The sequence below is a fragment of the Taudactylus pleione genome, unplaced genomic scaffold (assembly GCF_031769625.1).
Source record: "Taudactylus pleione unplaced genomic scaffold, aTauple2 ptg000040l, whole genome shotgun sequence".
Lineage (NCBI taxonomy): Eukaryota > Metazoa > Chordata > Amphibia > Anura > Myobatrachidae > Taudactylus > Taudactylus pleione.
The window spans coordinates 6,853,039-6,875,380 of NW_028284442.1; the positions used below are offsets into that span (position 1 = coordinate 6,853,039).

Genomic DNA, 22,342 nt, shown 5'->3' on the forward strand with positions numbered 1-22,342 from the left:
AACAGTGCTGCAATCTGCTTTCGTACTATGGCCCGTATTCAATTAGAGGTGAAAAGCTGCAATCTGCTAAAAACATTCGCCGATGCGATGTTTTCACCACTTTCAAAATTATAGCCTTATTCAATTCCAGGACGTTTTCGCATGTGCCAAAACTCCATAGCCAAAAATAGGCAAAAAAGTTTCTCCACCCAAAGGCAGGAGAAAAGATGTGCAAAATCCCTATTTTTGAGTAAAAATGTGGGACTTGGGGGGCAATTCAGATCCGGATGCTAAGCCGTGATCGCTCGCAACCAAAAGGGGCCGGATATGCAAATTCTGTGATCGCACTGTCTGGTGTAAGGACGCCCTCTATGTCTTAGAGAGCAACAGAAGAGCGAATGCACGCCGGTCTCCAGGAAATGTATGATTAACCAGAACCATCGAGAGCCATCGGAGCTGCACGCAGAGCTTGAGGTAGACTCTACCCCGCTGCAAGTACTGTGATCACGGCAGGCTGAAATATAACCAAGTGACGTGTACAATGACGCTTCCATGCTAATTATGGATGCCCATTAAATGCCATTTTGATGGCCAGACACACCTGCATTCGCACCACCACTCCCCTGTTCACAAGCACCTTCCCCTGTTACCACCCACAAACATCACTATCTGTCACTCAAAGTAGCGTCCTGTCTGTGTACTACGAGCGCACAATTCCCGGCCGCAGTGACCGGTTCGTGCATGCGCAGACGGGCGACAATCACCCATAACGAGCAATCGCAGCTTAGCGTCCGGGTCTGAATCAGGCCCTTGGTGCAGAACCCTTTGGGCACCCCCTCTAATGACTAATTAGGCAAAATATAATAAAAAATTATCTTAATACACCCCCAAAAAAGACATGTTGTTTTTGGAGCAAAAATGTAAAAAGTGTTGGAAAATGGCGCTAAAGTACTGGGATAGGTATTTTGGGGTGCTGTATGGATGGGACAGGTGTTTTTAGGATTGCAGGAGACTGCAGCAGGTGTATTTTTAACAAGTTTTAAATCTGCACTTTACAAACACAAAAATATAATATACTAGCATCCATTTACATGTACCCCCAATTTAACTACAGTAATTATTTTTCTCAAAAAACATTGCTTCATATAATTTAATCACACATGCAAATATGCATAAAAGAGCTCTTTGACTGAATATAAGATCCCTAATTACTTTTATTAGAGCTATTAATACATTTCGATATTGATTCTCCAGGTCATTTAGGCTTTTTAGGGGGTACAGACTGATTTCCCCCCAAAAAACTGTCCTTTTCGCTAGTTCCACTACATATGCGTTTTCGCCTGTTTTACAATTGAATAGGGCGAAAAGCGGGTGTGTGCATTGAGCAAGTAGGTGTGTGTAGGAAGATACATCATTTTATCTCTCCCATAGTGCCGAGCAAGAGGAGCTGTCAGACAGCAGCGGGCACAGTTGCGGGGTTTCAGTAAAGTATAGTGTATCCATGTGTCATTATGTGTAAGGGGTGTTATTACTGTGTGTCATTGTGTAAGGGGCACTTCTACTGTGGGCATTGTTTAAGGGGCACTACTAATGTGGGCATTGTGTTTAAGGGATACTACTACTGTGGGCATAATGTGTATAAGGGGCAGTACTGTTGGCATTGTGTATAAGGGGCACTACTGTGTGGTGTAGTGTGAATCGGGAACTATGGGCCTGATTCATAGCGCTCGCGAGCGGGTCCATGTTAGGCCACTGCGCATGCGCACGCCGGAGCCGGCTCCGACGTGCGCATGCGCAAGACCCGGCTGTCGATTTTGATCGACAGCTCGCACCGTTTTGGAGGCGTGGTGTGGGAGTGGCTTCACAAACTGAGGCGTTCCCATGCCCTACCACAAGGGTCTCGTCGCAAGCCCGTTGGTCGCGATGGTCTTGACCATCGCGACCATCATCCTGGCCGCTCGCAATAGCTGTGGGTGGCCACCCACGGCTATGCGAGCGGCCAGGAGGCGGCTCCCAAAAAAAAAAAAAATGCCCTGATTCAGAGCGAGCGCTCGTTTAGAGCGTCTGGCTCTGAATCAGGGCCTATGTGCGGTGTAATGTGAATACTATTGTATTACTGTGTGGAGTAATTTGAATTGGGAATACTATTGTATGACCACGCCCCTTCTTTGTGAGACCACACACCTTTTTTGTGGTGCGCGCTGAAGGTGTGCGCTATCCCTTTATAAAAGCTGGAGAGCGGGCACAAATTTGAGTTTGCAGGGGGACGCTGGAGATCCTAGCACCAGTCCTGCCAGTAGGCATTGTAGGACTGCTTGTGCTTCTTACAGGTTCTCTGCTAATGATCATATGAGCCTCCATCATGTAGGGAGGCACTAAGGGTAATGAAAACCCACAGCAGAACAAAGTTTTATATCTATATCTTATTGGAAATGTTATAAGTAATAGCATCTACAAGCAGGTACTTGGGGCTATTTGCTCTAAACTGGACTATTTTTATGTGCTAGCTTGCCATTTTTCTGATGTTCAGTTAATACTTAGGGGTAAATTTACTAAAGTGAGAGTTTTTAGAAGAGGAGATGTTGTCCATAGCAACCAATCATATTCTAGCTATTATCTTCTAGAAGGTGCTAATTAAATGTTAAGTAGAATCTGATTGGTTGCTATGGGCAACATCTCCACTTTCTAAAAACTCTCACTTTTTGTATACCCCTTAGGGCCAAATGTAATAGGGTAAGAGTTTAGAAAATGTGAGAGAAAACTGTCACATTTTTAAATTCAGCCAATGTAATAAAGTCACAGAACAAGCAAACTCGCAAAAAACTCCCAAGATTTAAACTCTCATCCGGGTGTTTCCTGTTTTGAAAATACATCTCGATCAATGTATTAGTGTGAGAGTTTTGCTGCTAAACTCTCAAATTTTCTAACCTCTCACCCTATTACATTTGGTCCTTAGTGTTTTAAGGTGTGTGATAATAAATGTAATTTTTTATTATATACACCTTACTCCATTATTTGTGCAGCTACTGGTCAGCGCAACCTGAAATCTTCTCTGCTGTTCTATTATTGTAATTTGGGGGTGACACAGACAGCCCTTTCTCAGGAGTGCTGCGGACCTGTCTCTGCAATGATAAATTCTGTTATCTTAAACTTGGTTGTATTGGCGCTAATAGACTTATTGGTTGTTACTGTGTGAGGGGCAGTGGCGGAACTAGAAAGTGGTGGGCCCAGGTGCAAGAATATGCTTTGGGCCCTCCTATGCAGTGCCCCTAGTAGTGGTCCCCCTCTGCAGTGCTCCCAGTAGTGTCCCATATAAAGTGCCCCCAGTAGTGGTCCCCCTATGTTGTGCTCCCAGTAGTACCCCTTATACAGTGGCCCAAGATGTGGTTCCCCCTACGCAGTGCCCCTAGTAGTAGTCCCTATATGTATTGCCCCCAGTAGAAGTTCCCCCTATGCAGTGCCTCCAGTAGTAGTCCCCCCCTATGCATTGCCCCCAGGAGTAGTCCCCCTTATGCATTGCCCCCAGCAGTAGTCCCCCCTATACAGTGCCCCAGTAGCGGCCACCCTCCCATACAGTGCCCCCAGTAGCGGCCCCCCATACAGTGCCCCTAGTAGCGGCCACCCCCCTATACAGTGCCCCCAGTAGTGCCCCCTCTATGGATTGCCAGTGTCAGTGCCCGTGCCCCTTACACACACAAAATAAAAAAAACACACAACTTACCTGAATCCCCGCTCCTGCTGCTGTCCGCTCCTCCCGGCCCGCTCTGCACAATGGGAGAGACGTCATGACATCTCTCCCATCACCCGCTGCGGGGGGGAGCCAGAAGGTGGAGCTCATGAGTGAGCTCCAGCTGACCAGGGCCGGATTAAGGCCCACAGGGGCCTGGAGCTGAAAATGTTCAAGGGCCTATACTGAGAAGGGGAGGAGCTGTAACCAGTGCTGTGTGGGTGGGGCCAGAGTCACCTTGGTGTGTACACCCCCTAGACTATGAACACAAATAGGGGTATTCAATATGGGTGTGATAACATCATTTTTTGCGTTAATATCGCACTTTTTAACTTTTTTGCGTTAATATCACTGGTTTTAGTTTTACACCGTATTCAATTTCAAAGACTTATCGCAGTTTTGAAAAGTTAGATAAAAAACGGTGATAACTTTTCACCATTGAATAGGTGTCGAAAAAAAGTGCAGAATTGGGGTTTAGGGGTTTAAAAAAAAGGCTTAAAAAAAATAGCCTGCACCCCCCGAGATTGACATTTAAAAAAGAACTGTGTCAAAAAAAGTTTAAAAAAAAAATAGGGACACCCTAAAAAATTAATTTAAAAATTGGGGTGCAAAAAAAAAAATTGGAAAAAATTGTTAAACAATAGGGAAATAGGTTCAGGGCTATTCTGCAAGTATGCGGCAGATGTTTTCTAGAATAGAATTATAGCGGCAAGTGCACAAATGTCGAATTTTTAAAAGTTACTTTAGGGACACCAAAATATGCTAGTACCCATTTTCATGTACCCCAAATTTGATGGGACCACTTAAAAAAATTAAAAAAATAACCTAAGTGCTCTTCTGCATCACTTCTTCAATGTCGGAAAAAAAACACCTGCTGCGGCTATTTAAATCCTCGACTTTCAATTAAAGGCTAAAACGGGGGTACCCATAGTGTTCCCCCATGTTTTAACAACTTTAGGGGGGTCTTACAATTATTTTAAGGAAAAATTCGTAACTTTACGCAAATCCAACTTCGGAGTTTCCCGTTTTCGATAATTTTATTTTGAATACGGGGATAAGCAGGAGCGCGCACCATACCTTTACGCAGAAAAAAACTCCGATATGAAACGTTAACTTCGCCAAGGAAGTTAACCTTTCATATTGAATACCCCTCAATGTCTCTCTAAGTATATAGAAATAGAAAAATTGCATTTTTTTTGTGTGGGGGGAGGGGGGGTAACTAGAAAAACTATTTAAATACTATGGCCAGTGTTTCAGGGGCCAATTAGGCACCTGCTAATCATGCTGTTATGTTGATGGGCCTATTTTTATGTGGAGGCCTAGAGCTGGAGCTCCATCCGCCCCATTGTTAATCTGGCCCTGCAGCTGACTCCCTCCGTGGACTCAGCAGCCAATGACAGTCTGTCTGACTCTCATTGGCTGCTATAACAAACACACAGCTGCTGCTGGCGGCAGTGTGTTTGTTACTGTGTAGTGCGGACCGCTCTCACTGTGGTCTGCACTACACTTAAATACTGTGGGGCCCGGGGGACACTGGCGGCGGGTGCAGGGGCTATGGGCCCCTGCATCACAGTGGGCCCGGTGCAAGCCATAGGCTGCACCGCAGCTAGTTTCACCTCTGGTGAGGGGGATTACTGTCAGTGGAGAAAGAACATGATCATTTATCTTTAGGTCATATTGGGTCGAATTCAATTCAGTGCGATGTTGAATTGCTGCGGGAGGGAGCTCCCGAAGCTATTCAATACACCGCGCTGTTTGGGCTGCTAAAGATTTCTTCTAGCACCCCCATGGGGATGCAAAGAGAAATCTGACTAAAGTGCCAGACGCACAGCTGTTTGCCTGGTTATCGTGGCAGTAACAGCCGTGCGCCCAGCACTTTAGTTGGAGAATGCCGGTTACCGCACCTTAACACCCAGGTTAAGTCGCGAGAACCGGCATTCTCAGACTTACCTGTTTCCTGACCAGGGAAACAGCACGTTGAATTGAATAGCTGCGTGAGCGCCCTCCCGCGGTTATTCAACATTGCATTGAATTGAATTTGGCGCATTGAGACATCCAGATGGCAAAGATGCAGGAAAGGACAAGAAGTTTAGGGTGTTGTCTGCATGCAGTGAAGGAGTTTATTAGTGCATACAGAGAAGAGGCATAAAGAGAGGAACGCAAAGGGCCAAGAGCATAGCCTTGCGGAACCCTGACAGATAATGGAAGTGAGGGGGGAATGTACCAGAAGAAGAGTCACTGAAGCAGCATCCCAATGGAAGAAGATGATCCAGGAGAAGGAGAAATAAAATGCATAGGTGCCTCACAGAATGAGGTTTCCCTAATAATGGCATCACTTGTAGTGGGTGGCAAATTAGTAATTTATTTACTTAGAGAAAACGAAACTGAAAAATTCACGCTCAAAAGAAAAGACCCAATAAGTTTATGGCACAGGCATGATTACTGAGCTAAATAGCATCTGATCCCCCAGTCTGAGGAGTCAAAGTAAGAACAGGTGGTGGGGGCACCTCTACCTTATGGGAATGAAGCGGCGCATTCCAGGGCACTCCATGACTTGTATCGGCTTTAACTAATAGAATAAATGTCAGCATTAATCTGAAAAGGCAGGTAAACTGTCGGCATCCAAATGTCCTTTGATTTTTAGAATGCTTTTGGTAAACCATCACTCATCTTAATAACTATTATTCTGGATGAATTAAAGAGCATTTCAGACAGCACTCTACTGAGGCTACAAGGTGCCAGCGTATTATATATAGTAGCTCTGCACACAGTCTCTGTATATATAGTAGCTCTGCACACAGTCTCTATATATATAGTAGCTCTGCACACAGTCTCTCTATATATAGTAGCTCTGCAAACACTCTCTCTATATATAGTAGCTCTGCACAGTCTCTATATATATAGTAGCTCTGCACACAGTCTCTCTATATATAGTAGCTCTGCACACAGTCTCTATATATATAGTAGCTCTGCACAGTCTCTATATATATAGTAGCTCTGCACACAGTCTCTATATATATAGTAGCTCTGCACAGTCTCTATATATATAGTAGCTCTGCACACAGTCTCTATATATATAGTAGCTCTGCACAGTCTCTATATATATAGTAGCTCTGCACACAGTCTCTATATATATAGTAGCTCTGCACACAGTCTCTATATATATAGTAGCTCTGCACACAGTCTCTATATATATAGTAGCTCTGCACACAGTCTCTATATATATAGTAGCTCTGCACACAGTCTCTATATATATAGTAGCTCTGCACACAGTCTCTATATATATAGTAGCTCTGCACACAGTCTCTATATATATAGTAGCTCTGCACACAGTCTCTATATATATAGTAGCTCTGCACACAGTCTCTATATATATAGTAGCTCTGCACACAGTCTCTATATATATAGTAGCTCTGCACACAGTCTCTATATATAGTAGCTCTGCACACAGTCTCTATATATATAGTAGCTCTGCACAGTCTCTATATATATAGTAGCTCTGCACACAGTCTCTATATATATAGTAGCTCTGCACACAGTCTCTATATATATAGTAGCTCTGCACACAGTCTCTCTATATATAGTAGCTCTGCACACAGTCTCTATATATATAGTAGCTCTGCACACAGTCTCTCTATATATAGTAGCTCTGCACACAGTCTCTCTATATATAGTAGCTCTGCACACAGTCTCTATATATATAGTAGCTCTGCACACAGTCTCTATATATATAGTAGCTCTGCACAGTCTCTCTATATATAGTAGCTCTGCACACAGTCTCTATATATATAGTAGCTCTGCACACAGTCTCTATATATATAGTAGCTCTGCACACAGTCTCTATATATATAGTAGCTCTGCACACAGTCTCTATATATATAGTAGCTCTGCACACAGTCTCTATATATATAGTAGCTTTGCACACAGTCTCTATATATATAGTAGCTCTGCACACAGTCTCTATATATATAGTAGCTCTGCACACAGTCTCTATATATATAGTAGCTCTGCACACAGTCTCTATATATATAGTAGCTCTGCACACAGTCTCTATATATATAGTAGCTCTGCACACAGTCTCTATATATATAGTAGCTCTGCACACAGTCTCTACTTGGAATGCAAAAACAACAGGACAGCTGCAACCCAACCTTGTATAGTAGATGTCATGGCTATTCTTTATTCTTTTGCTGATGTTTTTTCAAACTGTTGAAGCAAAGAAAAAGGAAAGCATTTACAGATGATAAAAATAAATAAATAAATACATAAGTGCGAAATTAAACTTCCTCACCACCCTTCCAAACATCACAATTAATTTCCCTTCACTCCTGGACCAGACAATGGAAAAAAAGGCACTAAAAACTGCTTTAAAAGGTGGATCCGCAGTTTTGCAGCTGTATAAATGACCCTTACTTACAGTATGTAATAAAAGCTTGAACTATATATAGATCACAACTTGTTTCCCTCTGTGCTCTGTCTGCCTCTCATTCTGTTCCCTCCTACGCTGTACTTTGTTTTTGCATTGTCATTTATAAATGAGGTGCTTCAATAGTTTTAATGATGATAATGGTGACATACAGAGGGGGCAGCATGTTACTGCTGTACTACTGTCAGTGACTGCAGAAAATCGCTACCAGCATTTTCTCCTGCCCTTTGTGACTTGGCCTCAGGACTTAGCAGAGGTGAGATATACATTATCAAAGAGAGTGATCAGGATTGGGTGTGAGCAGGATCAGCTTATATACTACTATGGAACTCGCTGCTCAGTTCTCCTGCCAATCATTATTATTGCAATGCACATGGAAGTGTTCATTTCATTTTTAATATTTGTTTACAACCAGTACCTTAGGGCCTGATGCAGAGATGTACGCTAATGCCACCGCAGCTGCGAATTTGTATGCAGTGGCTGTGCGATATGCAAATGTTGCAGTCACCTAACTTTGTATTGAGACGTCCATTGGCGTCTTCCCAAATCCAAGCATCTGTGTACAAAGATGAAGCATTGGTCAGGGGACTTCGATAATCAGCCTACTGAGTAACCTTATGGTCTCACACAATGGCCGCATGTACTGAGGCACCGGAGCCATTTTATATGCTGCAAAAACGGTGGGAATATGCTTGCATTTTTGCAGCCACTCCCCCATTACCTCCCCCAAATGCTCCCTTACTGTCAATCACACTGCGGATAAATAGTCACTGCGAGCGACAACAGTAATGTACCTTGGTGCATGTGCAGTGCGACTTACAGTAGACACGTGCAAATTACTGATAATTGCTCAATTGTGTAAATATTGGTATGCGTCCATTTCTGAATGAGGCCCTTAGTCCTTAAGATTGATGATAACACTATTTAAAAATGCAGCACAATACACAATACATTTGTCCGATATCTTTGGCACCTAATGAATGTGTTATTTATTGATGTAAATGACCATGAGATATTTTTATGTATTATGATTTGATTATTTAAGAGTAGGCTACTTTGCCCTAACATTCACAGATTTGTCATATAATTAAAGCATAATATAATTATTTAATCACTGGATCTACTAAATTACTGATCTTAGAATATCAATGATTGCATGACACGTACAGCTCATATTTACAGTACTGTATACAATTTTTATTGACCATAATTTTTTTTGTTTATTTTTCCAAAGGTGTCCCAGTGAAGACAACAATTTTTCCTATTGCCACAAAACCAACAAAAACTGCTTCAGCCCCAACTATCTCTTCTACAAAAATAAAATATCCAGCAATGACAGATTCAATGCTGCCAGATTTCTCTGCCCTGCTATCACAATCTACAACATTATCCTTCCTTGGACCAACTAACATGACCCATGCAACGTACATAGGATCATCAATTCCAAGTACTTCAGAGTATAAGTCTTATTTTGACTTGCTTACCAGTGATTATTACAAAACAACTCAAAGTACTTATCGACCTGGTCCTGTACAGCAGACAACAACAAGGAGGGTAGAGTCTTTAACTTCTTCCACAGTCACATCTTCAGTTTCACACCGAACATCACCTCACACTATAACTTCCTTTGCAACTTATAAAACATTGCCTCCCAAAGAAGCTGTTGACACAACTAAAACGCCAACAAGAATGTTAGGGCAATCATCACAGGGTCTATTCCAGCTAACTACAACATCAGTTACAGTATCTCCATATTCATCAGTGGCCGAAAGTACTACTTATTCCTCAGTCACAGATGTATCAGGATTACCAGCCCTATTAAACTTAACATCATCCAAGGAAACAAGTATGTCTTCTGTTTCACTGACTTCGACTATGGTCACTACTCCATTAATTACATCATCTATGTTTGTCCCTTTCACGTCTAGTACCACTAGTTCTAAAGATCTGCTCAGTAGCCAATTTTCACATGCAACTTCTCAAGTGACTCTTGAAAAACAATTAACCAGCATTTTGCTTCCTACATCTGTACTAAATGAATCTGCGTCTGCTTTGCCACTGCTGACAACACATATGAATGTTTCTGTAACTCCAAAAACTACATTAACGTCCTCATCTATTTATTTGTCTCCATTAGTTACCCGATTGTTTACAACTTCTATGCCCGTTGCATCATCTGTTTCAGATCTATACCAAACAACACAATTTGAGACACAAACCAAAGTGAAAGAAGACCACACCACCTTGTTAACTGCTCCAGTTACATCTAAAGCAACCCCAGTTCCTCCTACCACTGTGTCTACCCTTAGTTTGTCTACATCACCATCTACAATAAGCCTACAACCATCTGCACAAACAACAATAATAACTCCAGACATCACACTATCCATACAAAATACCACTTCGTCTACAGAGGTAAGGATTACTTTAGACTATTCAGTGACCACCATTTCACCCAAGCCAGCAATAACAGCTAAAACAAAAGACTTTACAAGTGCTTCCACAAAACACACAACCTGGTCTACTACCAATGCAACTCTTATACAGACTCCACCTGTAACTTTGAGTACTAAGAAATTCCCTAAAAGCACAGAACCCCCATTGAAGACTGTTTCTACTATTAAAGAACACCTGGGTACAGGTATTCCTACAAGAGATGGTCCAACAAGTGAGTTTGAAAGCAAATCTACAGGTCATGTACTTTCTACTAAGTACTCATTCAATGCAAGTTCAACAATAAGACCTTATACAAAAGATGATGTAACTGTGGAGGTTACTACAACACACTCAACAGAATCCAATACTACATTGTCCAAGGATGGTTTGTTTACTACTTTGCTTTCTTCTCCTTCTGATACTTCAAGGCACACTTCTCTCGGTTCAGTACCCACATCTTCCTCAGTACATGCAGAAGTCACAGATTCAAGTATGAGTTATGTAAAAGACTATACAGATTCTGTTTCCAGTACTAAACAACTGAAGACACCGCTGGCACTTACACTGAAGCCGTCTACCACAGAAACGTCTTCCACATCTTCATCATTTTTGGCCATTAATGAGACAACATTGAGAATTACGACTTTGCATGAAACTAGCCAAGAAGCCTATCCGAATGTTACTCATAGTTTGACTACTAAAAAAGAAAAGCCATCATCAGCATCTGTGAAATCTTATACAGAACAAAGTATCAGGACCATTACCAAACCAATATATAGCTCCTTAGTAACCAATAGGACATTAACTGACATGTCCACATTTCTACCACTGGAAACTTTGGAACCCTTTTCTAATTTTACTAAATCAATAACATTGGGAACCACATTGTCCAAACATGTAACGTCTGAATCAATTGATTCAAAGACACCCTCTAGTGAGTCTCTGAGTTCAGAAACAGCTACTGAAATGATGGCGAATGTTACAGTATCATCGGACGACTACTCATTTGGCACAATGATACATACAAGTAGCTCTTCAGAATGCATGGTGAGTGATATATATCTTTATATTAACATATTTGAAGACAGCATATACATATATAAAGTTTAATAATGTTCCTGATCTTCCTAATTCTTATAGCAGTGGTTTTCTGATGCCTTTTGTGAGATGTAAATGACAAAACATAATCGCATTCCAAAAATGATGTTTTTATTTTATTACTTTTAAATTGATACTAGAGTTATTATTTACAAGGTAAACATGGGAATGGCTAAAGGCAGTTTGGAGTGTGGTTACCCATGTGTCTTTCTTTTCACTCACATATACTTATAAATATACTTAAATCAGAAATTGCAGAGAGGATGCACCTAATGCAGGACTCAGAGTTATACATATATACAGTTCACTGTATGTTTGGGTAATGGTAATTGTATAGTATAGTTGTATAATAAAACCAATGAAGTCTATATAGCCTCTTTAAGCTTTGTGGGCCTTATTTGGTGTTTGAATCTAGATAGTATCAGTAGCATCACTATGTGTGGTGACACCTGGTGTGGCAATATGTAGACTTCGAGCGTGCCAAAGAGGGCGTGACATCGCATCCAGGTAACCACGCTAATTGGTTTGTGCAATTTTGGGGGCATGATCGTGAGTCACGCCCCCGTTCTCATCACACTGGCGGTTAGTCCCGCACTCCGGGAGCTGTCGTCATCCATCACTGCTGCCCGGTGACATGATCCAAGGGGGTGATACCTAAATAGCAGAAGAGCTCTGCTATTTTGGTGTCACCCCCTTGGATGGTGTCACCCGGTGCAGGCCGCACCTCCCTAGTAATGCCACTGAATAGTCTAGAGGAACTACAGTAGATATTTGTCAGTGGGCACTCATTTCTCCAGACAAAAGAGCAAGATCAGCTTATTATCTGAGCACCTTTAGCCATGTCCCAATTGAACCCATTAGTCTAGATCAGGGGTGGGGAACCTTTTTTCTGCCTAGGGCCATTTTGATATATAGAACATTATTTGTGGGCCTGGTGCAACCACACCCCCTCCATGTGTTGTCACACAGGGTGAGGCCACAATTGCCGGTGATTACAGCAATGCCTGGAGCATCCTCAGGATGTGGAGTGGGCCCACAGACATCTGCACTTGGGGCCCCTCCACTCTTAAAATGCCCATGTCAAGAGTTTACATTCATAATATTTCCACAGGTTACCCACCCTTACAGTCCGAACCCTATTCCTATAATGATGGCGGAAGCTTCTTCTTCCTTTCAAAATCAATGACCCTTTGCCCTCCACTTAGTTGTTATTACAGAAAGCATTAGACAAATCTTTGTATTGGAGAAGAAAATATTTATGCATCACAGACGGTGTATTGGTTAGCGTTACAGCCTCACAATACTGAGGACATGGGCTTGATTCCCACTACAGCCCTAACTGTGTGGAGTTTGCATATTCTCCCTGTGCTTGCGTGGGTTTTCTCACACATTTCAAAAATATACTCGTAGGTTAATGGGTTCTCAACAAAAAATAACGCTAGTATGTATGTGTGTGTGTGAGCATGTGGTAGGGAATATAGAGGATAGTAAGCTCCACTGGGGCATGGACTGATGTGAATGGACAAATATTCTCTGTAAGGCGCTGCAGAATATGTGTGCGCTATATAAATAACTGGTAATAATATATAATAATAAATATGCAGCAGCACTGGCAACATGTCTATAGGGATAGAATATTATGGGAAGAAATGCAGCGATAGCTCCCCCAGGATAGTTCAGCTGGTGTTTCTTTGGAGCAAGTCATGTCCATATCCACTCCTGGTAATTTGATGAAGCAGTCCATCACATGCAACACTTTAAAATGCTAAACTGATGAATGTGGGCACTAAAAAGTTGGAAAACCAAGGCTGGCGCTAATCAAAGTACTAAAGGGAATGGTGCTGCTCTTTAAAAAAAGAGGGCTTACCCACACACAATAACCAGAGGAAAAGATTAAAGCTGCGCACCACTCCCTTAACTGATCAAGGTCTCAAATACTCTTATAAATAAATCTATTTATTTTAAACCAGAATAAAACATCATATTAATAAAAACACATTGGTAATATAGATATGTTCATAACAACAAAAATGGGAAGAAATCCTGCTATTCAAGATTAGAAAGTCAGTGTTCCAACAATGTGCACCAAAATGATTACACTATAATATACTGCATAATAATAATAATCATAATAATAATAATAATCATAATAATAATAAGAGAGCATCCAGTATCAACAGTAATGCAATGATATTTGACCACAAAATGTAGTTAATAGTAGTCTGTAGAAGAATTCAGCCCATATATGATGGTAAATTCCTTGTATTTGTGCCGGTTATAGATGCAGGTTCACCCTGCTGTCCTGTAATATACAGTATAGCAGCGTGTGGCGACTTACAGCCGAATTCAATTAGACGCGAAAAGTCGGAAACTCTTCGCCTATTGTACCTTCCGCTGCATTCACCTGTTTGATACGTGATTTCGTGGCATGCGCGTCCCCGCTATTAGCCGTAGTCAATTGCAAGACAGGCAAAAACGCACATAAGCAAATGCATAACAGGCGGGAATAGATAGGGGGAATCTGTCTGTAACCCAAAATAAGACGCACTGACACTGGAAATCATTACAGATGTGTACTATTAGCTCTAATAAACGTACTTTGTGTCCTCAAGTTGTGTTAAAAGCTTTCTGGAAGCATATTTGTAAAAGTGGTGAAGAATGATAGAAAACAGTAGTTTTGGCTGAAAATAAATAGTTCAGTCAAATTTGGGGTACTTAAAAATGGGTGCTAGCATATTTGTTTGTCTCTAAAGTACACCTGTCTATCCATACAGCCCCCAAGAAACCTATTTCACTACTTTTTAGCCTTGCCCCCCCCCACTTTTTACATTTTCGCCCCAAAAATTGTCTTTTTTAGGGGTCGTCTAAGGTTTTTTTTTCGTGGCTGATTGTCCTTTGGGGGGGGGGGGCATCCAAAGGGTTCTGAATCAGTTCCCCACATTTGCACCCCAAAATATGGATTTTATACTTTTTTCACTTGCCATTCAGTGGAGAAACTTTTCCGCCTGTTTCAGTGCATTGAGTTTCCGCTTAGGCCAATTGATCCCAGAATTGAATTTGGAGATAAGACACAAATAGGCGAAAAGCGGCAAAACACAAAATTGGAAATATAATCCTGGCTTAAGCTCTATTTGGGCAATGACTCAAGAGTCCCGGGTAGCTAGTGCTCATTCAATATAGCCCTTCCGTCGGCTCAGCAGAGATGTATTCCGGTGCAGTTAGCTGGAACTCATCCGTGTATCGCTGCTGTAAGCGGTGTGCGGCTACTTACGTGATGGAGTTCCGGAGCTCTAGATGTGAACTGTGCAGTTCGTCGGAAGTTGGAGTAGCTGCAGGTACTCAACACGTTTCTGTGATTGACTAAAATATCTTCTGAGTTTTTTTAGGCAAAGGATTATTCTTAGCAAAGGGGATTTATAGTTTTCTTCAACGTATTCATTAAATTGTTCCAGTTTGTTTAGCGTTACATAAAATGTTTTCTTTCTGTGCTGATAACTAGAAACAATTTAATCAAGTATGGTTGTTGTGTATGTGATGTCCTCATCTCAAAATGTATCTTTTTTATGATTTTTACAGCCAAGGTATATTGAACCATTGGATCCATGTAGCCAGTATGTTTGCATTAATATGGGCTGGATGTTATACAACGTATCAAGCAATTGTCACAAAAATGTGGAGAAACCAGACTGCGGCTTTCGTGGAATGCCTGTCCAAGTGAACAGTGACAGCTGTTGCCCAGAATGGGAATGTCCTTGTAAGGTTTTATCATACATTTTGGTTTATTTATATACCACTATAACAGTGATCTTAGTGTTTTATGCACCAATAAGTTCACGCAGTTCTCAGAAGATATTGTATAAAACCATTGCAAAATGACTTTCTCTCCCCTAAGTCACTCCTCAGCATCATAAGGCCATCATTCAATCATAGTGACTCAGACATTTTGTTTGGGGAACACTCAGTAAAAATGTGTTAGAATATTTACCCCACCTGTATAAAAGGTGAATTAAATAAAACAAAACAATTATTTATGTACGTTTATTTCTGGTCCTATAATTTATCAGAGCTTGCATTTAGTACACATATTTGTTACTCCTGTACTTATGCTAACAAGTCATGATGCCTGACATCTAAAGGGGTATATTAATTTGTTTTTTGGAGTCTAACGGAGCTATTCAGTAATTGTGCCTATCGGGCATGAGTGCTGCGGGCACCTATTATTTATGCTTGCACCTTCCTGAGGTGGTGAGCAGAAATATGCGAAAAGTCCAGCTTTTAAGCACCCACACTGCATTTTTGGCATCTCTCCCAGTAGTTTAGATGGGTTTAGACGATGCATTTGGACACGACACGTGTTGAAAAGTAATGGGCGCCCTGTTACTCGTGGCCAGTTGGCACAACAATTAAATATCGCCCCTTCACTTTAGATGGGAGACTGGGCACGAGAGGGTGTGCAAAAAACAATTGAACTTTCCCCTAAAACTGATACATGGTAACTCAATAGGAGAATGTCAGGCAAACTCAACAAACTTATTGGTTTGTTTTGGTTTAGCTGAAGATTTTCATTTTATTACTATTAAATTACAGTATGTTCCTGTGTTTCTTTTAGCACAACTGCAATGTGCCTCTACTTGTATGCATGTCATTTACTGTATAAACACATAACTGCAATACATCTTTCTTTTTAGGCCAGTGCTCTATGTTATCAGAGCTGAGCATTATCACATTTGATGGGAATAACATTGCTCTCTATAACGCTGCACCATATATCTTGGTCAGACTTCCAAAAGAAACTATTGTAGCCCATATTGAAAAATGTCCTCCAAGTCTGGTAAGTTATTTACGTCAGTCTTAGTTTAAACATCTTTTTTTACCTGAGAGCCCAAGTTTCAATGGTCAGAATGTTATTAGTCTGAGACCCTAGGCCTCAAATTGCTACTATAATGAGACCCCAGTACTCAATATACTATTATTCTGAGACCCCAGTACTCAGTATGCTATGATTCTGAGGCCCCAGTACTCAATAAGCTATTATTCTGAGACCCCAGGACTCAGTATGCTATTATTCTGAGACCCCAGTACTCAATATTCTATTATTCTGAGGCCCCAGGACTCAGTATGATATTATTCTGAGACACCAGTACTGAATATGCTATTATTCTGAGACCCCAGTACTCAAAGTGCTATTATTCTGAGACCCCAGTACTCAAAGTGCTATTATTCTGAGACCCCAGTACTCAGTATGCTATTATTCTGAGACCCCAGTACTCAATGTGCTATTATTCTGAGACCCCAGTACTCAGTATGCTATTATTCTGAGGCCCCAGTACTCAATAAGCTATTATTCTGAGACCCCAGTACTCAATATACTATTATTCTGAGGCCCCAGTACTCAATAAGCTATTATTCTGAGACCCCAGTACTCATATACTATTATTCTGAAACCCCAGTACTCAGTATACTATTATTCTGAGGTCCTAGTACTGAGTATGCTATTATTCTGAGACCCCAGTACTCAATATGCTATTATTCTGAGACCCCAGTACTCATATACTATTATTCTGAGGCCCAAGTACTCAATGAGCTATTATTCTGAGGCCCCAGTACTCAATATACTATTATTCTGAGGCCCCAGGACTCAGTATGCTATTATTTCGAGACACCAGTACTCAGTATGCTATTATTCCAAAACCCCAGTACTCAATATACTATTATTCTGAAACCCCATTACTCAATATACTATTATTCTGAAACCCCAGTACTCAATATGCTATTATTCTGAGGTCCTAGTACTGAGTATGCTATTATTCTGAGACCCCAGTACTCAATATGCAATTATTCTGAGGTCCCAGTTATTCTGAGTTTACTATTATATAGAATATGCAATTATTCTGAGTATGCTATTATTCTGAGACCCCAGTACTTAATATGCTATTATTCTGAGGCCCCAGTACTCAATATACTATTATTCTGAGACCCCAGTACTCAATATGCTGTTATTCTGAGGCCCCAGTACTCAATATGCTGTTATTCTGAGGCCCCAGTACTCAATATACTATCATTCTGAGACCCCAGTACTCAATATGCTATTATTCTGAGACCCCAGTGTCACAGTTGGTGTCTGCGAGTTAACTGTATCAGGTGATGAACTGGAATCACTGGAGGCCGGCTGGACTGGAACCATGGGTAACATGAATAGCTCTTTTATTAGAAGAAGTGGGTAGCAGTGAGAACTGCCTTTGGTGATGAGTGACTGGAACTGGAAACTTGAGACGTAGGAATGAGACCAGAAGGAACTTGGAGGGACCGGACTGGGACCGGCAGGTAGGCTGACTGAGCTGGTCAGGTTACTAGTAGATGGGCTTGCAGATGGATGGTAGTGTAGAAGCTACTTGTTGTGGCTTGGGAGACCGTGGGTAGACGTTGGTAGCTGGGTGGCTACGTGGAGCGGCTTGGGAGCCGTTGGTGAGAGATGGTAGCGTGGAAGCTACTTGGTGCGGCCTGGGAGCCGTGTGTTGAAGCTGGTAGCGTGGAAGCTACTTGGAGCGGCCTGGGAGCCGTAGGTGAGAGATGGTAGCGTGGAAGCTACTTGGTGCGGTCTGGGAGCCGTGTGGAGAAGCTGGTAGCGTGGAAGCTACTTGGAGCGGCCTGGGAGCCGTAGGTGAGAGATGGTAGCGTAGAAGCTACTTGTTGTGGCTTGGGAGACCGTGGGTAGATGTTGGTAGCTGGGTGGCTACGTGGAGCGGCTTGGGAGCCGTTGGTGAGAGATGGTAGCATGGAAGCTACTTGGTGCGGCCTGGGAGCCGTGTGGAGAAGCTGGTAGCGTGGAAGCTACTTGGAGCGGCCTGGGAGCCGTAGGTGAGAGATGGTAGTGTGGAAGCTACTTGGTGCGGCCTGGGAGCCGTGTGGAGAAGCTGGTAGCATGGAAGCTACTTGGAGCGGCCTGGGAGGGTGTGGAGAAGCTGGTAGCGTGGAAGCTACTTGGAGCGGCCTGGGAGCCGTTGGTGAGAGATGGTAGCGTGGAGCTACTTGGTGCGGCCTGGGAGCCGTGTGGAGAAGCTGGTAGCGAGGATAGCTGAGCGCAGCAGGCTTACGGATAGCACTGGTCTAGGAACCAGCAGGAGCCTGGGACATACTGGTACAAAGAGGTACAGCTATAGCACAAGTAGTACACCACGGAACATAACTAGAAGTTCAAGCACAGAGTGCTATTAGAGGAGGATCTATATACCTAGAGTCTGGCAGCGATTGGTGCATACAGACAGGTGGTCTGGCAGTGGCATTCAGAGTGGAGCAAGGCACAACATGCAGAGGGAGTAATCATCTCTGCAGCCCTTGAGAATCAGGACCACACCTGTGATTCCAATTAAGACTAGCAATGCTCACTGACAGAGCAGAGTCCAGGTGTTTAATCAGTGTGGGGGGAGAGCAGTCTGCACACACAGAGATGTTACAGCCAGCATGATTCAGCCAGAGCAGATGTCCTAGGAGAATTACAAACACAGATCCATGGAGCAGCTGGCAGAGGTTAGTCACAAAAGGTAAAAACTAGCCAGGATCGTGACACCCAGTAGTCAGTATACTATTATTCTGAGGTCCCAGTACTGAGTATGCTATTATTCTGAGGCCCCAGTACTCAATATGCTATTATTCTGAGGTCCCAGTACTGAGTATGCTATTATTCTGAGACCCCAGTACTCAATATGCTATTATTCTGAGGTCCCAGTACTGAGTATGCTATTATTCTGAGGCCCCAGTACTCAATATGCTATTATTCTGACTACTTAGTATGCTATAATTCTGAGGTCCCAGCACTGAGTATGCTATTATTCTGAGACCCCAGTACTCAGTATGTTATTATTCTGAGATCCCAGTACTCAGTATGTTATTATTCTGAGATCCCAGTACTCAATATGCTATTATTCTGAGACCCCGAGGTCGCAGCCTGAGGTCACCATCGGAACAATTGCGACCATATTTCGTGATTGTTGTCCCTTTGGCCAGGCGGTGGGAGATAAAGCTTCGCGCAGCCTGCCAGGTCATGGCAGCTTGCCAGGCCAGGAAGTGTGCGTGTACCCACGCAGACCCTGGCCTCATCCTTCCTGGAAAACAGGGGTGTGCCGGGGAACGCCCCCACTCTGCCTCCCAAACGCTGCAGCCTTTCAATCAGGCTGTGGCTGAGAGACGCTGCCAACTCACAGACGGAGGGCTGCACATTCACAGTCCTCCCACCATCGGAGATGTGTGCTAACCATCAGGTTATCGTACATCTCTGAATAAGGCCCTCTATTCCTAAATCTGATTCAGTCCCTGTATTCTTAAGAATTCCATAAGAAAAAGTAGGAAACAGTGACTTATTTGGCATTTGAATTGAAATATCTGTGTTAGGAAAGGAAATTCACATTTGATTTTTTTTTTTTAAAGGGGAAGACAACAGAGTTTAGTATTTAATATAATTTAATCAGTACTTTAAGTTTAATCTTCTGTTTGCATCTATATATATACATATGTTTTTTTACATGGCAAATGTGTTTAATATTTATTAGCAATGCTGTCTTATGTATATGCTACTTCACAAGTACTATATTTTATATGAATTGTGCGCTCAGATTCTACTTAACATTTATCTAGCACCTTCTAGAAGATAATAGCTAGAATCCGATTGGTTGCTATGGGCAACATCTCCACTTCTAAAAACCCGCACTTTAGTAAATTTACCCCCAGTGTAAAATGGTTATATTATACTACTGTTTTTTACTGGCGTCAACCTGGACATATGCTACCCTTACGGAGCTGTTCTGTAATGTACCTGCGATTTTTGGAGTAAAATATTTCCCACTCTACATGAGCCCCAGTGTGGTTACGCAGTTTAGAAAACTATCTGCATACTGTGGCACTGATATATGTTCTTATTAGTATGACCGTTCACTTAACCCATATGTTTACTTTTCTTCTAGAGTGTGAATTCAATACGAAAGCTGGTAAGTTGTTCTTTATCTCCACTACATAATACTAAAATTAAAAAACACGGTATATGTTTGTAATATGATGTATAGCCCAGGGCCGTAACTAGGGTAGTGCGGTCTGTGCCATGGCACAGGGCACCGCAGGGCAGGGGGCACTGTTTGAGCCTGTCAATTATCTGTTTATTATCATTCTCACTTGTAACTTCCTCTTATTTTATCCCCAGCATCTCCTGGCTGCCCCTATCTCTTCCCAGGCCCTTCCCCATGAGGCCATGCCCCTTTTTCGGGTGCGTTATGTCCCTATAAATAATAATAAGGGGGCGCCAATGCTCTTTCTGGCACAGGGCACCAAAAAGTCAAGTTACAGCTCTGGTATATCCTAGCAAGCTGTCCATATCTCTAACATCTTATCATATAGTCCAGAGCCAGCCCTGAATATATGATGCCCTAGGCAAGATTCTGGCAGATGGACCCTGCCCTCCACCAATGTGAGACCCGAAAAGGGGTTGTGGCCTCGCTGAATGGGCATAGCCTCATGACAGTGGGTGACTGAGGAAGCAGGGTTAGGGTTAGGGGGGGGGAGAGGGTTAGGTATAGTTAGTTTCCTTACCTGTCGGGATCTTCACTGCTGCCTATGTTCCGGCGTTGGTCATTCATACCGATCCCATTTGAATATACTGCCTATGCCTAGGTCAGTCTCTGACATAGCCTATAACTAACTATACAGACACAGTTTTCTCTCCAGAAATTTTTTCCAGCCGGGTGGTATCAAGAAGTAGCCGGGTGAGGCATTCGCAATAATAAAATGTTTTAAATTCTGACCTTATAATGGTTTAAACTTGAAATAACATTTATATATTAATTCTCCTCTTATTAGTTGTCTGATTACGAAAAGCTGCAAAGTCTGTAGGATCTGGTCCTTTTTATACAGTTCCCAGATACTGTCCACACTTGCAGGCTCCCAAAGTGCCGAGTGGCGCACCCGCAAAAATCAGCCTGGGGTGAACACTGCCTTTCCTGACCGTTCCAGCCCAACAGGTCAGGGTGCTCCCCCACTGGCTCTCAGTCAAAAGTGCCCTTATGCAGTGCCCCTTGTAGTTATCCCCATATGCAGTGCCCCCTGTAGTTTTCTTTTGCCCTTATGCAGTGCCCCAGGCTGAAGTAGTGCCCCTATGCCGTGCCCCCAGGCTGGTCCCTTATGCAGTGTCCCCAGACTGGCCCCTTATGCAGTGCGCCCAGGCTGGCCCCTTATGCAGTGCGCCCAGGCTGGCCCCTGATGCAGTGCCCCCGGGCTGGCCCCATATGCAGTGCCCCCAGGCTGGCCCCATATGCAGTGCCCCCAGACTGCCCCATATGCAGTGGCCCCAGACTGGTCCCAGCCCAAAACTTGCCTGAACATGCTCGGCTCTCCCACTCCCGCTGCCTTGCTCTGACTGAATCTAGCAGGCGCGCAGGGTAGGCTCCTCACGTTATGGGTGACATCATGACGTCACCCGCGCAGTTCATCACTGGGAACGCATGCCTCTGAAGCGATCAGAGGCTTCTTTAGCCTCCGGTAGCTTCAGAGGCTAGCAATCCACCCCAGGAGGTGGAGGGTGACCGGGAATGCGGCGGGGGAAGCGCCGTGTGGTGGGCTGTTTCTGCCGGGTGATGTGCCTGCAGAAAATAGCCTGGGGAGAACACTGAGACATATTCCTTATTGCTCTCTCA

At 42.9% G+C, this 22,342-nt stretch overlaps 1 protein-coding gene across 2 annotated transcripts in view; it reads left to right on the forward strand.

Moving 5' to 3' along the window:
- The window catches only part of OTOGL (otogelin like), a 259,839-nt gene that overhangs the window by 162,739 nt on the left and 74,758 nt on the right, over window positions 1-22,342 (forward strand). For both annotated transcript variants that reach the window (XM_088453706.1, XM_088453702.1), the window contains exons 36-39: window positions 9,367-11,615; window positions 15,243-15,420; window positions 16,355-16,497; window positions 20,624-20,647. In XM_088453706.1, coding sequence (XP_088309832.1) covers window positions 9,367-11,615; window positions 15,243-15,420; window positions 16,355-16,497; window positions 20,624-20,647 — 2,594 coding nt within the window. The remainder of the gene's footprint in view (window positions 1-9,366; window positions 11,616-15,242; window positions 15,421-16,354; window positions 16,498-20,623; window positions 20,648-22,342) is intronic.